Source organism: Stomoxys calcitrans, chromosome 2, assembly GCF_963082655.1.
Source record: "Stomoxys calcitrans chromosome 2, idStoCalc2.1, whole genome shotgun sequence".
In the NCBI taxonomy this organism is placed as follows: domain Eukaryota; kingdom Metazoa; phylum Arthropoda; class Insecta; order Diptera; family Muscidae; genus Stomoxys; species Stomoxys calcitrans.
In genome coordinates, this window is record NC_081553.1 from 107,926,799 (window position 1) to 107,945,825 (window position 19,027).

Consider the following 19,027-nt stretch of genomic DNA (forward strand, 5'->3'; position numbering starts at 1 on the left):
TAAAAACTGTTATGCTATTGAACCTATATCAAATTATAGTCTTATTCGGACCATAAATGAATGCTGAACAAGAAGTCATTGTGTAATATTTCAGTTCATTCGGATAAGAATTGCGCCTTGTAGGGGCTCAAGAAGCAAAATCGGGAGATAGGTTTATATGGGAGCTGTATCAAGCTATTGGTCGATTCAGACTATATTAGAAACGTATTTTGAAGGTCATGAGAGAAGCCGGATGAGAATTGCGCTCTCTAGAGGTTCAAGAAGTCAAGATCCCAGATCGGTTTATATGGCAGCTATATCAGGTTCTATACCGAGTTACGCCATACTTAGCACAGTTATTGAAAGCCATTACAACATACCTCAACATACCTGGCTCAAAAAGTCAAGCTCCAAGATCGGTTTATATGACAGCTATACCAGATTATGAATCGATTTGAATCATACTTAGCACAGTTGTTGGAAGTCATACCAAAACATTACGTGCAAAAGAGGCTCTAGAGGCTCAAGATGTCAAGACCCAAGATCGGTTTATATGGCAGCTATATCAAAACATTGACCGATTTAAACCACACTCAACGTTGATGTTGGAAGTGCCACCAAAACACTAGGTGCAAAATTTCAATAAAATCGGACGAGAATTGCGCCCTCTAGAAGCTCAAGAAGTCAAGACCCAAGATCGGTTTATATGGGAGCTATATCAAAACATGGACCGATGTAAACCATACTTAGCGCAGTTGTTGGAAGTGATACCGAAATACTACGTGCAAAATTTCAATAAAATCGGATAAGAATAGCGCCACCTAGAGGCTCAAGAAGTCAAGTCCCAAGATCGATTTATATGACAGCTATATCAAAACATGGACCGATATGGCCCATTTACAATACCAACCGACCTACATCAAAAAGAAGTATTTGTGCAAAATTTCAAGCGGCTAGCTTTTTATTCCTTCGGAAGTTAGCGTGCTTTCGACAGACAGACGGACGGGCGGACGGACGGACGGACATGGCTAGATCGACATATGGGGTCTCAGACGAATATTTCGATTAGTTATAAACGGAATGACGAAATTAGTTTACCCCCCATCCTATGGTGGAGGGTATAAAAACCATCCCACCAGCCCCAACCTGTGCTTTGCTTCGGGTGGTGGTGTTTTTATTTTTTTTGTTCGGCTCGTGCTGCTTTTTCTCGTTCGTTTTATTGCAGCTCTCGGGTTTTTCTTTGTCTCTCTCTCTCTCTCTATAATTACCCTTAAAAATGTTAATAATTTTGGTGCCGCAGAGTATTGAACTCATGATTTCATGTTTGGTAGTCTTGCATGCATCCTCTAACCTACCGACATCATATTCTTTATGATGAAATAAATCAATAAGTACTGCTGCACAGTAATAGGTGTCTCAATTAATTAAATTAAGAAATTCAGAATACGAAATTCATATTTTTTATGCCGAAATTTCTTTAGAGAGAGTGACAAAGAAAAACCCCAGAGCTGCATTAATGCGAACGAGAAAAAGCAGCACGAGCCGAACAAAGAAAATAAAAACACCACCATCCGAAGCAAAGCACATATGTTGGCTGGTTGGATGGTTTTTATACCCTCCACCATGGGATGGGGGGTATACTAATTTCGTCATTCCGTTTGTAACTACTCGAAATATTCGTCTGAAACCCCATATGTCGATCTAGCCATGTCCGTCTGTCCGTCCGTCCGTCCGTCCGTCTGTCCGTCCGTCTGTCCGTCCGTTCGTCCGTTCGTCCGTCCGTCTGTCCGTCCGTCCGTCCGTCTGTCCGTCCGTCCGTCCGTCCGTCCGTCTGTCCGTCCGTCCGTCCGTCTGTCCGTCCGTCTGTCCGTCCGTCCGTCCGTCCGTCTGCCCGTCCGTCTGTCCGTCCGTTCGTCCGTTCGTCCGTCTGTCCGTCCGTCCGTCCGTCTGTCCGTCCGTCCGTCCGTCTGTCCGTCCGTCCGTCCGTCCGTCTGCCCGTCCGTCCAATGATATTTGCCCCATCACCTGCGTAATGCTAATACAGGTTCATTCCAATTTTATAATAATAGATGAGAAATGCATTAAAATGTCACTTGGTTTTTTTTATCTACATAAGCCAACCTCTTTTTTTTACAAAAAAAAAACCATTTTCACTCTCCTAGGCCTTGACCTTGTACAAGTTTAAATAAAAAGTTGTCCCACATTCACTAATTAGCCCACATTAATTTTTACAAAAATTGAATTGATTTTATAAAGAATTCCCCAAACGGGATGGGCTTAAGTGTTCATAAGCAGACAAAAAGACGGCATACATTGACAATGGGTCATCATCATCATCATTGAGGTTGAATTGCCTTTAACTCAAAACATTTCTATGATAAAGCATTTGGACCACATGTGGTTTTCAATAGGGGTACATCAAATCTGTGCCATTTGTCGAAGGCAACACCGCTTTTGTCGCTATGGTTGTTTTTACCAATTAATTATTGACTTGGCTTAATCAAAATGTAAAACGTGTGTAAGCCATGATATTTTCTTTGGCTGTCTTTTGAGCGGCTGTGGCAGTTGAGCCCCTATTACAAAAAGAGATATGTAAACAACCCCACAAACACACTTGGCCTTTTCGACTTGTCGCCGCAGTGAGTGACGGTTACATAAAATTTGAATTTGAAAATTGAAAATGTTTGGTTACAGTTTGTTGTGGCTGGTAGCACACAGACAGACAGTTAGATAGTCAACATTGCATGTGGTTTCAATCATGGCTGGGTATGTGGTAAATGTTCCTCTCTGGGTGAGTGTGAGTGTGTGTGTTAGTATGTGTTTTGTGCCATTGTCTTTAGTATCCAAATATACGCTAATAATGGGTATTTAGAGGGATATTTCCAAAAAGGTTTTGGTAACAGCAGCCGTTTTTTCTTTGTGGTTACATCCCAATGCCTTGGGAAATGATACGGGCTATAATAACTTTTAATCTCCATCATTTATAAGTCTAGCATTCAAGTGTGTTTGGGAGGAAAAAATATGCATTTAGGAATTTAATGGATTCGCAAACTTACACTGGCGAATATAATGATAGCAAACGTTTCTTATAAAATTGATTTAAAATTTAATTTGTATGGTCTTTGATATTGGAATGCAAATGCAAATATTTATATGTAAATTTGCGCAAATATGTGTATTAATATGTAATTCGTTTTCTAATCTCAAATACCTTTCATTTGAGCCACATATTGGCGTGGTCGAAACAAATACCCAAATACCCCTCATTTGAGCTCCATTTTTCCATAGTCGGCAAACATGACCGGCTTAGGGGGTGTTTTGGGGAATGGGCGGCCACTCAGTGAGTTGGCCTGGAAATATATATCGGGTTCGTGTTCCACTCTAAAAACCCTCTTATTTGAGCCTCATATTGTAAAAGTCAGCAAATACTTACTATTTGGGTGGTGTTATGGGAGTGATGTGGCCCCATGGACACTTTTATGGACACTGGACCCAAATACTGATATCACATTCGTGGTTTACTTCCAAAGACCTTTCATTTGAGCCCCATTTTGCTATGGTCGTAAATTTGTCTTATTTGGGGTATGTTCTCGGGGATGTGCGATCCTCCAAACACTTCGTCCCATATTTGGATATCAGATTCGTATTCTGCATTCAAATACCTTTTATTTAAGCCACATATTCCCATGGTCACTAAATAAGTCCTGTTTGGGGAGTGTTTTGGGGAAGGGGTGAACCCCAGAAACGTGGTCCCACATTTGGATATCAGATTCGTATTCTACTCACAAATTCCTTTCATATGAGTCCCATATTGCCATGGTTGGTAAATATGTCCGATTTAGGGGTGTTTTGGGGTTGGGGTGGTCCCCCTAACACTTGGTCCGACAATTGGATATCAGATACTATTTCTTATCCTAAATACCTTTCATTTGAGTCCCATATTGTCGTGATTGGTCTAAATATATGTTTGGTAGGATTAAGGGTGGGGCGGCCCCCCTAGGTACCCCATCCGAAATTTGGATACAAAATTTTTATTTTTAGGTTACTATAAGAGAGCACACAAAATTTCGCTTAAATCACATCACCCATCTCCGAGATCCTGCGTTTCTGAAAATTAGGGTAAGGGAGAGGGTCCGCCCCCCTTCAGATATCAAAAAATTTAGTACCCTATTTTCACCACGGGATCATTATGCACCATCAGTGAAAATTTCAAGAAAATCGGTTCAGCCGTTTCTGAGTCTATAAGGAAGTATAGTCCAATGACCCCGCCGGACTATAAACCGCACCTAACAGTCACACGTTGAGGATGGCTTCTCAAAAATAACTCCTAGGTTTTCCTGCGTCAATTTTGAAGTAATTCGGTCCGCAAGGTGCTTCACAGCGACCCAAAAATGCTTTTTTTTTGCGAATTGGGACTTTAAAATTTTTACTGCAAATGCAAATTTGCCCATGGACATTCCACTAAGGAATAGGGGCAAACTTCTCACATATCAGTGAGTGTTGTCCGATTCAAGTTTAAGCTCAATGATTAGGGACCGATTCCAATAGCCGAGTCCAATCGGTGTGCTGCATGGCTGCCATACCAAAAGGTACAGTACCTCCCAAATGTCGCCTACATAGGGAGGGGATAACCACCACTGAAAATTTTCATGATGTTCTCACCAAGAGGCGAACCCAGGCGTTTAGCGTCATGGACGGACATGCTAACCTCCGCGCTACGGTGACCTCCGAGTGTGTTTTTCACTGCTACTATGGAACTTAAGGCGATGGCAGAAAAGATATTTAGAATACACGAACAGACGAGGAGAGACGTCGATAGGAAACCTGGATGGATTGGAAGGGGTTTTAGATAGGATACCTAAGGCGATTTTTGATATCGAATGCAAGACACTACTGGCAGTTGCACGTTCTTGGACTATCTGAACTCTGATTTGCTATTTGGTAGTTGATGTTACACAGATGGATCAAAGCTAATGTATCAATTCCCGACTGCCTCACCATATTAAAGTTCTGCGGACGGAGATCCAAGTGCTCACAAAATGCGTGAGGTGGTATGGTATTAAGTAAAAACGTCGAGTGTGAACCAGAAGACCGATTGCTACCATTCGCTTTTATAACCGAAAATAAGAGATAATTTGCACCATTCGTTCAGTATTCGTTAACATTTTGGTGTGGTTCGAAACATGGAGTTAGAAATTTTCGAAATAATTAAAAGTACCTTACGCCAACAGCATCGCCTAAAAACAAAATTGGACCGCTCGGGGGCATATGTGGCTCAAATAAATGGTATTCGCGAATAGAGTACGAACATCATATTAAAAATTAGGTACAAGTATCTAGGGGGCCGCCCAAGCCCTAAACCGCTCCAAAAGTTCTGCCTAAAATCGAAGTGGACCGATCGGGACAATATGGGACTCAAATGAAAGGTATTCCAGGGGTAGAGTACGAATATCATATAAAAAATTGTGTCACCCCAAACCCAAAACCGTCTAGACACAACGTCCAGAGACATTAGGTGTAGCATTATAGTCAGTGTATCAGGTGGTGTCGTCCACAATGCGGCTGTTATGCACAAACAAGCCATCCTTTGGATCCAACTGAGTATTGAACAGTAAATTAAGTTTTGAAGCGTCGTCCACCGGATCACAACCACAAATTTAACCGCTCCGTTCGGTCTTTTTTTTTCACTCCGCTCTCGCTCCTTTATGTTTAAATTGACTATTTATTTTTCACACCTATATAGTACAAGTGACATACATACATACTAATTAAGTTGTTACGTTTAATCCGATTTATGTATTCTTGATCGACGTCAATATCGGATCATATCTTTAGATAGTTCTTACTATTAAACCATGTTAAACTTTTGAACAAAAAATATGTTGGCTTCTCTAAATTAGCGCCATCTACTGTCAGTTGAATCAAGTAAATTCAATTGAAATCTGCCAGTAGATGGAGCTAATTTAAATGTTAGTGCTACTCGATTGGAGTGTCATTATTCAGTCTTTTTTAAATTAATTCAAATTCAAACCTATTTTAGGGGGTTTTGGGGTTATATAGCCTATTGCTCCTTCCAGAACAACCTACACAATCTGTAAAAATTTCATAGGAATCGGTTCAGCCGTTTTTGAGTCTATACGGAGCAAACAAATTTACAAACCCACAAACAAACAAATATACAAACAAACACAAATTCATTGATATATGTATCCAATAAGGAACACACCCCTTTCATTTCAATGACAGTTCAATGTCATAATTAGTACCACGTTTAAAATTTCAACTAAATAATTGCGCTTTCTAGAGGCTCAAAAAGTCATAGATCGGTTTCTATGTGAGCTATATCAGGCTATAAACCTATTTGCGCTATACTTGGCACGGCTGTTGGAAGCCATAGCTAAATTTTACGTGCAAATCTGATTATAATTCCGCCGTCTATAGAGTCAAGAAGTCATATCAGAAGATCTGTTCGGATCGGAAATAAAAGACATTTATTGCTGGTTAAAAACCGATCTAGACCATACTTATCATAGTTATTGGAAATCAAAACAAAACACCTCATGCGAAATTTCATCCAAATCGGTTTAAAATTGCGCTCTCTAGAGGCTAGAGAAGTCAAAATCTTAAAACGGTTAATACGGCAGCTATATCAGGATATGAACCACTTTGGACCATACTTGGCACAGTTATTTAAAGTCAAAGCAAAACACCTCTTGCGAAACTTCAGTCATCGGATAAAAAATTGCGCCCTCAGCAAGCTTAAGAAGATAATAGTGCAGTTATATCAAGACGTAGACCAATATGGCTCATTTACAATACCAACTGAAGGAAATAATTGAGCAAAATTCAAGCACCTAGCTTTACTCCTTTGAAAGTAATCGTGTTGTCGACTCAAAGATAGACAGACAGACGGACATGGTCAAATCTACTTTAAATATCAAGAACATCAACAAGTAAAAAGGCATTATGTTCGGCCGGGCCAAACTTTGGATACCCACTACTTTGGGTGTATATGAAAACCCCCTTTCGTCATAATCCGGTGAAAATTGTATAAATAAAGCACCCAAATTCGACACGGACATTAAGTGGTCTAATGTCTTTGACACTATTCAATTTTGTAGACCAAAATATTGGTCATTTTGGCAAATATATCCAATTATAAACCGATCTGAACCAGAAAAACTCACAGTTTCAATTTTCAGCGAAATCGGGTAATATATAAAGCTTTTATGGCCTTCAGACCCTTTATCGGCAGATCGGCCTATATGGCAGCTATATCTAAACATAGTCCGATCAGAATCATATTTAGGTCAATGTTGGGAGGCCTTAACCTACTCACTGTTCCAAATTTAAGCGAAATCGGATAAAAATAAGGCTTTTATAGCCTTCAGACCCTTTATGGAAAATCGGTCTATATGGAATATCTAAATGTAGTCCAATCTGAACCATATTAAGGTCAGAGATCGGTCTATATGGCTGATATATCTAAATAAAGTCAGATGTCGGGAGACTTAAAATAACCCACGGTTTTAAATTTCAGCGAAATCGGGTAGTTTATAAAGCTTTTATGGGCTTCAGACCCTTTATCGGCACATCGGTTTATATGATAGCTATATCTAACATAGTCCGATCAGAATCATATTTAGATCGGATGGTGGGAGGCCTTAACCTACTCACTGCTCCAAATTTCAGCGAAATCGGATACAAAATAAAGCTTTTACGGCCTTCAGACCTTTTATAAGGAGATCGGTCTATATGGCTGCTATATCTAAATATAGTCCAATCTGAACCATATTAAGATCAAATGTCGGGAGGCTTAAAATAACACACTGTTGCAAATTTCGGCGAAATCGAGTAACAAATAAAGCTTTTATGGGCTCAGACCCTTCATCGGGAAATCGGTCTATATGGCAGCTTTATCTAAATTTAGTCCGATCTGAACAATATTTGGGTCAGACGTCGGGAAGCCTTAAGCTACTCACTGTTTCAAATTTCAGCGAAATAAGAAAAAAAAATAAAGCATTTATGGGCATTAGACCCTTTATCGGAAAATCGGTCTATATAGCAGCTATATCCAAATATGGTCCGGTTCGGCCCAATTAAGAACTTAACCAGCGTACAACAAAAAGACGTATCTGTGCCAAACTTCAGCTCAATATCTCAATTTTTAATGGCTCTAGAGTGATTACAACAGACGGACGGACAGACGGAAGAAATTAAGAGCAGTCTTTATATAAGACCGCTCGACATCTGTGGCGGGCTAGGCTAGTAGTTTCTTTATCGCTTCATAATATAATATTTGCGTATATATGTTGCATAATTTACGTTTGTTTCTATAAGCCTGCAAGTCGCCAAAAGCATGTTTCTCGGATTTATATCTAATTGCGTACATTAACGTTTGTTTGCACTGGAAGGTTTTAAGGCTCATATAAGACCCAACAATTTATTGTATTTTAAGACATTTATAATTATTACATATAAGTCTTTTATATTGAAATTGAACAAAAATAATCTGTAGCACTTGATAAAACCAATAATGAAATTTATTCTAAAACTAATGTGAAATAAAAATTTAGATACCTAAGTAAGCTCTCTTTGATGCGTATTTTTCCCTTTTTTTTAATCCAGTTGACACTTACCGGAACTCGTTTTTGAGAAACTGTAATTTCCCATTAACGTTTATCTTCTCTTATTTTTGCCATTGCATCCCCATCATGCCAACTTAAGCGTGGCCATTTAAAGTAAACTGAATTGTCAATACTTTGGACCGCCACCCAATGGCAGTCAAGCATCTAACTTGTTTTTACATAATTTCCAAACAACTATGCTTTGTTTGGGTTTTTTTTTATATCTTGGCGCTAAAATTTCTTGTATCAGCCATTTAGTGTTTGATGTTTTGCAAAATAGACATTTTCGGCGACGGGTATCACATCGACATGGGTGTCTCCATGCCTGTTATTAATCAGCTTTGTAAAATGTCATATTATTGGCTCTGCAGTGTTGCAATCATTTCAGAGGGTAAGCCGTTATGCATACACCGTGCCGTGGAAACTAAGAAATAAAAAAAGCAGAAAAAATTAAACAATTTCTCTATAAAACACCATGAGTGACCGGTCGTTGGGCTTAAACACTAACTAAACGTCGCGACATCGGTTTCCGTTAGCGTTTTTTTGTAAATATTCGTTAAAATTGATCCAAACACGAAATGCGTAGATTTCTCGTAAGTGACCAAATATTTAACAAAAACAAAATACTGAAAAAATGATAAAACAAAGATAAAATTAACTGAAATTGAAATAAACAATGATCAATGTGAAATATTCCCTTAGCATGAACTGAAAAATTCTATACAAGAACTCAAAAAGTGCAAAAGTGAGAGTTAGTGGACTCTACACACCTAATTGAAATTATTTATGTGCATTCAGTGAAAACTCCTACACAATATTAACCCAGTGAAGAACTTGCGGAGGATAATTTCTGGACTAATGTGATATGAGCCGATTGAAGACGGCTAATACAGTGAAGAAGAACTCAATCTAAATTAAACAAAAACTTTAATCATATGTTTCTATAAGACGATTAGACTTCAATTATTATTCATAAGTTGAGGATAAACAAAATGTGGCACATATTGATTTCTTCGAGGTTTTTATTTCTTTTATTAAGTTAGACGCATATAGCATACAAATTTGTGAATTGAAAATGATTGAGCGACGTATATATGACTGTCTGTCCGCCAGGGTGCAGTATAAAACCAATATCACAAAACTAGATGCAACCCTTCCTTTTGCATCTTTCATATTCCGTGATTCGAAGAGGTTCTTTCCTATTTTAAGTGAGGATTGTGTGCCTTCTAGTGTCGTCCTACAAAGTCATACCAATTCTGCAGGCATACCGATTTAAGATATTGCTTGAAATACCTTTGAACGCGTAAGGCTGTCGAAAGCGGCTTTGTAGTGGCCAAATGTACTTGACATAGTAAGTACATTAGGGCGGGTTGATTTGTATGGATGATAAAAAAAATGATAGAGCAAAAATAAAACAAGTAAAAAGGCATTAAGTTCGGCCGGGCTGAACTTTGGATACCCACCACCTCGGATAAATATGTAAATCCCCTTTCGTCTCACAATCCGGTGAAAATTGGATAACTTATGCACCCAAATTCGGCACGGACATTGAGTGGTATAATACATATGTCACCATTCAATTTTGTAGAACAAAATATTGATCTTTTTAGCATATATATCCAATTACGAACTGATCTGAACCATACAAAGGTCGGATATCGTGAAGCTCAGAAAAACTCACTGTTTCAAATTATAGCGAAATCTGGTAATAAATAAAGCTTTTATGGGCTTCAATCCCCTTATCGGCAGATCGGTCTATATGGCAGCTATATCTACATATGATCCATATTTGGGTCGGGTATCAGGAGGCTAAAAATAACTCACTGTTTAAAATTTCAGCGAAATCGAGTAATAAATAAAGATTTTATGGGCTTCCGACCTTTTATCGGCAGATCGGTCTATATGACACCTGTGTCTAAAAAAAGTCCGATCTGTACCATATTCAGGTCGGATGTAGGGAGGCTTAAAACTGCGCACTATTCCAAATTTCAGCAAAATCGGATGAAAGATAAAGCTTTTATGGCCTTCAGACCCATTATCGGGAGATCGGTCTATTTGGCAGCTATATGCAAATATGGACCCATCTATTTAAGTCAGATATCGGGAGGCTTAAAATAACCCACTGTTTCAAATTTCAGCAAAATCGGGTAATAAATAAAGCTTTTATGGTCTTCAGACCCTTTATCGGGAGATCGGTCTATATGGCAGCTATGTCTAAATATAGTCCGATCTGAATCATACTTAAGTCAGATATCGGGAGGCTTAAAATAACTCTCTGTTATAAATTTCTGCGAAATCGGTTAAAAAATAAAGCTTTAATGGGCTTCAGGCCCTTTATCGGCAAATATGACAGCTGTATCTAATTATGGACCAATCTAATCCATATCTGGGTCAGTTGTCAAGAGGCTAATAATAACCCACTGTTGCAAATCTAAGCGAAATCGGTTAATAAATTAAGCTTTTATGGCCTTCAGACCCTTTATCGGGAGATCGGTCTATATGGCAGCTATGTCTAAATATAGTCCGATCTGAACCATACTTAAGTCAGATGTCGGGAGGCTTAAAATAACTCTCTGTTGTAAATTTCAGGGAAATCGGGTAATAAATAATGCTTTTATGGTCTTCAGACCCTTTATCGGGAGATCGGTCTATATGGTAGCTATATCTAAATATAGCCCGATCTAAGCTATATTTGGGTCAGTTGTCGGGAAGCCTTAAACTACTCACTGTTTTCAATTTCAGCAAAATCGAACAAAAAATAAAGTTTTTATGCGCATTGGACCCTATATCGGAAAATCGGTCCATATAGCAGCTATATCCAAATATGGTCCGATTTGGCCCGTTTAAGAACTTAAGAAGCATGTGTCAAAAACACGTATCTGTGCCATATTTCAGCTCAATATTTTAATTTTTTAAGACTCTAGAGTGAGTACAACAGACAGACGGACAGACACACGGGCATCGTTAAATCGTCTTAGAATTTTACGACGAAATAGATATACTTTGTAGGGTTGGAAATTGATATTTCGATGTGTTGCAAACGGAGTGACCCACCACCTATCCTACGGTGGTGGGTATAAAAATATAGCAAAAACGTAATTTACATAAAGAAAATTCACCAAAGAATCCATGGATCTAAAATCAAAACCCAGGTTAGGGGTGGCTGGGGGCGGGCATCGGATCTTGAAGCTTTTCACTTGAAGCAATCGGATACATGCAATCAAGGGATACATGCGATCTCACATAACCCATGCGGTTGGGACGCTACGCCTGTAATCCGCACCCGAAAAATTATAGCAGTTACACGAAGAAACAAAAGAATAGCATAAACGGACTCATCTACAGTTGACAACCCACGCAAACGAAAAAAGGACCATAATCAGTAGATCTGCACCTGGCCTGTTTGTAGTGAAGGTGCTGTATATGCACTGTCCGATGTATTTGTAAAATACAAGGCAGATACTACCGCCTTACAGTAAGTGCGATGTATCGGGAAAGGCTCCACAACAGCACCAAACGGTGACGAACTTTACTATAGCTGTTATGATACGAGGCATGCATTTGGCTAAGGTTAGTCGGAGACTGAAATAGCATGTTTTCAGGTTTCATCCGGTGGATGGGAGGCTATCCACAATCTGCGAAAAGGCACAGATGTTGGAAGTCGTAACAGATCACCATATACAAAATCGGCCAAAAATTGCGGCTTGTAAAGGCTCAAGAAGTTAAATCCGGAGATCGGTTTATATGGGAGCTATATCAGGTTATAGACCCATCCGGACCGTACTTGACACAGTTATTGGAAGTCGTAACAGAACACCGCATTAAAAATTTCAACCGGTAGGTCGGTTTATATGGGGGCTATATCAGGTTATAGATCAGATTGGAAGTCATAACAAAACACTTCATGCAAAATTTCAGCCAAATCTAAGTCACCCGAAACTAATTCAATATTTCCGGTGTTACTACAGAAAGAGGCATACTCTCTGGTGCCCCACCTGGCCAATATTTACACAGTGTGCCTGGGACTTGCACATACTCCGAAAGCCTAGCAGGAGGCAAAGGTGGTCTTTATACTCAAGCTCGGCAAGGCATGCTATGTGCCACCAAAGGCATACAGACCTATTAGCCTTACGTCTTTTCTATTCAAAACCATGGAACTTATTGTGGGGACCATGATAAAGAGTAGGACATCCGGCGAACTGCTCAAATACAAACAGCATGTCGAGGGAAGGTCGTAGGAGACTGACCGGCTTGAGGTTGTTTCATAAAATAGAAAAATCCTTCCTTGCCAAAATGTACACATTGGCGGTATGCATTGACATCGAGGGGGCTTTTACCAAGGTGCGGACCGACACACTGATCCAATCCTTAGACCAGTACCGGGTGAATCCTGTGCTTAGAGACTGGATAATCCATATGTGGATAAATTGTGTGTCCCATGGCATAGATATAAGGGAGAACTGTACCACTTTCTCCATTTTATCGCCACTCCTATAGGTGACCTGCATAAATAACCTATTACGGATGCTGACTGAGGAGGGATTTGAAGCCGTCTGCTATGCAGACGATGTTATAATACTTCTAAGAGGTAAGGATCTGAACGAGCTATGCAGAAGCGCAAAAAGGGTCTTGCATATGGCATATGACTGGGCTATACCCAAAGGTCTCAATGTTAACCCAGAGAAGACTGAAATATGCCTTTTCACGAGGAAGACGAAGGTGGGCAAATTTAACGCACCAGGTTTCCTCAATAAGACGATTTCGATATCTGACAAGGTCAAATACTTAGGAGTGACCTTGGATAGGAAACTTAATTGGAATTGTCACATTCAGGAGCGTAATGAGAAGGCTCACAGATGTTGGGTACTATGTAAACGGGCCATAGGCTCGCAAGGGGCCTGAATAAGAGGATAGTCCAGTGGCTCTACAGAAGCGTGATTAGACCAATACTTACTTACGCCTCAGTAGTTTAGTGGACTGCTATGGAGAAAAAGTGAGAAACACGCCCACACTGGAGACTATTCTATATATCCGACCCATCATAATTTCGGGGCTCTGGCGGCCTACATTTATTTGTGTTCCCCCACACATTAATTAAATCACACAATGTCCTGTTAGGTCATTATAATTTATCGACTGTTTTGGGGTGAGGTGGTCCGCTAGATATATGAGCAGAATAAAGATATCAGATTCGTATTTCACAACCTTATACCATTAATTTAAACCCACATTGTCATGATTGGGGTATACAGCCGTTTGATGGAGGGCGTTATGTGCCACACCCCATATGCCACTTCACCACAAACACTCAAAAAAATCAATCCCTTGATTACCCATTGTTTTAATAGGTCAAATAACTTATTTGAGGCGATTTTAGGAGGTAAAGCATCACGTAGATACTTGGACACAAAGATTAATGTAATATTCGTAATCTGCTCTCAAATGCCTTTCATTTGAGTATTATCAAGCTATGATCGAGGTAGGCTTATCGGAGATGGGGCAACCATCTATTACTTGAACTTCATTTTATGTCATATTCGTAGTCTACTCCCGCATACCTTTCATTTGAATCCCATGTGTCTGTTTGGAGCAGTTTTTGCAATATCTTTCAATTGATACCTATATTGTCCCTATCGGTCCACTTTTGATTTTGGGCGGCGTTTTTGGGGTAACGGGGGATGGTCCGCCCCCTTCCAATATCAACAAATTACATAGCCTATACCTATTTCCTGACCATATTTGTAATCTAACCCCAAATACTTTCCATTCGAACCCCATATTGTCATTATCGTCCAATAAACCTATTTAGGGAGTTTTTGGGTTGGGGCGGTCCCCCAATTACTTGGACCCAATTTTTAATATGGAATTCGTACTCTACTCTTGAATACCTTTCATTTAAGTCCCATATTGTCCCAAACGGTCTTTTTTTATTTTTGGGTGGTACTTTTGTGGCAAGGGGGAGGGCCCGCCCCCATCCGATATCAAAAAATTAAACATAGCCTATTGCTCCTTCCGGACCATTCCCCACAATCAGTGATAATTTTAAAGAAATCGCTTTAGCCGTTTTTTAGTCTATACGAAACAAACAAATTTACAAACCCACAAACAAACAACAATACAAACAAACACAAATTCATTTTTATACCCACCACCAAAGGATGGGGGTATATTCATTTTGTCATTCCGTTTGCAACACATCGAAATATCCATTTCCGACCCTATAAAGTATATATATTCTTGATCAGCGTAAAAATCTAAGACGATATAGCCATGTCCGTCCGTCTGTCTGTTGAAATTACGCTACAGACTTCAAAAATAGATATATTGAGATTAAACTTTGCACAGTTTCTTTTTTTTTCCCTAAGCAGGTTAAGTTCGAACATGGGCTATATCGGACTATATCTTGATATAGCCCCCATATAGACCAATTCGCCGATTTAGGGTCTTATGCCCATTAAAGCCACATTCATTATCCGATTTTGCTGAAATTTGGAACAATGAGTTGTGTTAGGCCCTTCGACATCCTTCCTAAATTTGGCTCAGATCAGTCCAGATTTGGATATAACTGCCATATAAACCGATCCGCCGATTTAGGGTCTAAGGCCCATAAAAGCCACATTCATTATCCGATTTTGCTGAAACTTGAGAGTGAGCTTTGTTAGGCCCTTCGACATGCTTAGTCATTTTGGCCCAGATCGGATCAGATTTGAATATAGCTGCCATATGAACCGATCCTCCGACTTAGGGTCTTTGGCCAAATAAAGCCACATTTACTATCCGATTTTAGTGAAATTGAGGACAGTGAGTTGCGTAAGGCCCTTCGACATCCTTCTTTAATTTCACTCAGATCGGTCCAAATTTGGATATAGCTGCCATATAGACCAATCTCTCGATTTAATGTTTTGAGCCCATACAAGGCGCATTTATTGTCCGATGTTGCGAAATTTGGGACAGAGAATTAAGTTAAGCCCCTCCACATATTTGTGCAATTTGGTCTAGATCGATCAAGATTTGCATATAGCTGTCATATAGACTTATGTCTCGATTTAAAGTCTTGGCCCCAAAAAATTACGCATTTATAATCCGATTCAACTGAAATTTGACACATTGACTTATGTTAGGTTTTTCGATACCAATGTTGTATATGGTTCAGATCGGTTTATTTTTAGATATAGCCACTAAAATGGCCAATATTTTGTTATACACAATTGAACAATGACTTGTACTTATTAGTATTTGGTCCAAACAGGATCATATTTCGATATGGGTTATATGGGACATAAGGTATGCATTTTTCACCGGATTTTGATGAAAGGTGGTTTACATATATACCCGAGGTGGTGGGTATCCAAATTTCGGCCCGGCCGAACTTAACGCCTTTTTACTTGTTATAAGTATATTTTTTTCGAAATATTTCTATTGTGCCCACTTATGTAAGCTATTTTTTTTTTTTTTTGAAGAAAGCTTCCATATTTCCATTCGATTTAAAGTCCAGTTGAGCAACCCCCAAACGGCTCAATTGCATACTCGACCATAGAAATGTGCAACAGCTTAAAGAAAATTACAATTCATAAAATTCACGTTGTGCAGGCCTTTAGTTAAAGATACTACCATTAACACTTTTTGTTAATTTCAATATGTGTTTTGCTTAATTTTTAAATTGGATGTTTTAAGCATCTCTTTGTGATGCTCATAAAAACGGCTTATCTGATTAACCGTCTCGATCACTGCTTTTAAATCTTTTTCCGGACTTATACTCTGCTATAAAATTAAGTGAGTTGGTTATGGTATTTTATCTAAAGATCTTTAGTGCTTTCAAATAAAAATACAAAGGCTATTCTTCATTAGTAATGATAATTAGGATAGCAAGAATTTTATAACCCTTTAAAAAAGTTAATACCGATATTCACAAAACTTTAAGCAGATTTGAAATTGGTTTACTTGACAGATTTCCTTTGTAGAACTGTCAAATAAACCAATTTTATGGCTTCATTAAGTTTGGTGAATAAGTCTTTTACGATATAAAAGTGTACTACTAATGGCTTCAAAATGGCTTTGTATGAATACACCAATAACTCCTTTATCTGTCTCTCTTTGTCTGCAGATCCTTGTCTGCTTCGCTCTGGCCCATGCTGAAAAACTGGGATACAATTACCCAACGGGTAGACCGCTTAATGGATTTGGAAATCGATTTAAACACCGTGGAAACTCCAATGCCACCCCAGCACCCACACCAGCTCCCACCCACTCCAACCAGGGAGTTGCCTCTGGGACTAACACTGGACTTGGTGGATTCCCTGCCGATGCAGTTAACGGAGACCAACAGTACCAATCCCTAGCGCCCCAATCAGAGTTCAACAAAGAGTTCTACTCGTATACAGCACCCGAAGATGCCTTTATGGACATTGAGGGAGCCGAACGTGCAGCAGCAGCTATGCGTAAAAATCTGCGCATTGTATTCATACGGACACCGGAAAACAATGCTCTCACCAATGCAGCCTTGCAGTTGGCCAAACAATCGGCCGAATCTAAGACAGCCATTTATGTGCTCAGCAAGCAGACCGATGTCTCCGAATTGGCCAACAAATTGCAAACAGCTCAGCAAGGCCTGTCTGAGAAGCCCGAGGTACACTTTGTCAAATATCGTACGCCAGAAGATGCTGTGCGTGCTCAGCAAATCATTCAGCAAGAGTATGATAATTTGGGTGGCACTTCACGCTACTCGAATGAAGGCATTGCTCCCGTATTGGATTTTGCCTCTATAAATGAGGGTCTCTTGGGACCCGTCATACCTCAGGCATCAGACAGTGATCTTATTGCACCACCTGCACCAACGAACAACGGATATTTGCCTCCTAAGATAAGGCATTAGCATTTGTTATTGTAGTATTAAGGCATATGCCATCGCTTAGTAATTTATTAAGTATTAAATTATTATGTACAATGTAAATAAATTCGTTTTAGAAAATACACTACGAAAAATATCAATAAAGGAGGATCAACAATGGAGGACCCTTATCATTGAGCTAAACATGAATCGGACAGCACTCATTGATATGTAAGAAGTTTGACCCTGTTCTTTAATGGAATGTTCATGGACAAATTTGCAATTTTGTAATGACAATTTTTAATTACTTCTAACTTTTACTTACTTTAGGTACTTTAGGTTCTTTTTGCCACTCACATGATCCCTATTTGATCCCAATAAGCAAACTAAGAAATATCGGGTTTTTCAATACGACCGCCGCAAGTTTTTTTTTTCTTTTAATAAGACATGAACAGTTGTGGATGTCAATGAAATTCTTTATTTCTGTGAAAGTACGTTCAACGCCGTTATGTATGAAACTCGATTTTTTTTGCATAGCCACCACGGGCATTGCCACCAAGTCCATACAGTTTTCAAGCATAAAACGACCGATACTGCTGCAATTTCGCTTTCGATATTGTACGAAGTTCATCAATCGTCACTGGCTTGTTGGCATAGACCATTAACTTGACGTAGCGCCAGAGGAAATGGTCTAACGGCATCAAATCGCACGACCGATGTGGCCAATCGACACGATCATTTCGCGAGATAACACTTTCTCCAAACTTCGCTTTCAATAAATTGATTGTGACATTCGCTGTGTGGCTTGTGGCGAAGTCCTGTTTGGCAACACATGCCTTCTAGGTCCATATCATCCAATTGGGGCCAAAAATATTCTGTTGACATTGAACGGTAACGTAGCGGTCTTGATAATCACTGAAGAAGTACAACCCAATGACGACGCCGGCCCATAAACCGTACCAAAACCATAATTTTCATACCCAGCACCATAGGAGGGGGGTATACTTATCTAGTCATGCCGTTTGTAACACCTCGAAATATTCGTCTAAGACCTCATAAAGTACATATATTCTTGATCGACTCGTCGTTCTGAATCGACCTAGCCACGTATGTCCGTCCATTCGTCCCTCTGTCGAAATCAAGACAGAGCTCGAACGCGTAAGGCTAGCCGTTTGAAATTCTATACAGATACTCAATATTGATGTAGGTCGATGGGGATTGCCAAAGGACCATATCAGTACATGTTTTGATATAGCTGCCATATAAACCGATCTTGGGTCTTGACTTCTTGAGCCTTTAGAGGGCGTAATTCCTATCAGATTTGACTGAAATTTTGCACGTGAACTTTCGATATTACTTCCAACACCTGTGTTAGGTATGATTGAAATCGGTTCATAATCTGGTATAGCTGTCATATAAACCGATCTTGGATCTTGACTTCTTGAGCCGCTGGAGGGCGCAATTCTCATCCAATTTGGCTGAAATTTTGCATGACAAGTTTTGTTACAACTTCCAGCTACTGTGCCAAGTAAGATTCAAATCGGTTCATAATCAGGTATAGCTGTCATATAAACCGATCTTGGGTCTTGACTTC

At 39.5% G+C, this 19,027-nt stretch overlaps 1 protein-coding gene across 1 annotated transcript in view; it reads left to right on the forward strand.

Annotated features, from left to right (window-relative positions):
* The window catches only part of LOC106084610 (uncharacterized), a 58,336-nt gene extending 40,858 nt beyond the window's left edge, over window positions 1-17,478 (forward strand). The window contains exon 2 of the mRNA XM_013248430.2: window positions 16,711-17,478. Coding sequence (XP_013103884.2) covers window positions 16,711-17,478 — 768 coding nt within the window. The remainder of the gene's footprint in view (window positions 1-16,710) is intronic.
* The last annotated feature ends 1,549 nt before the right edge of the window (window positions 17,479-19,027 follow it).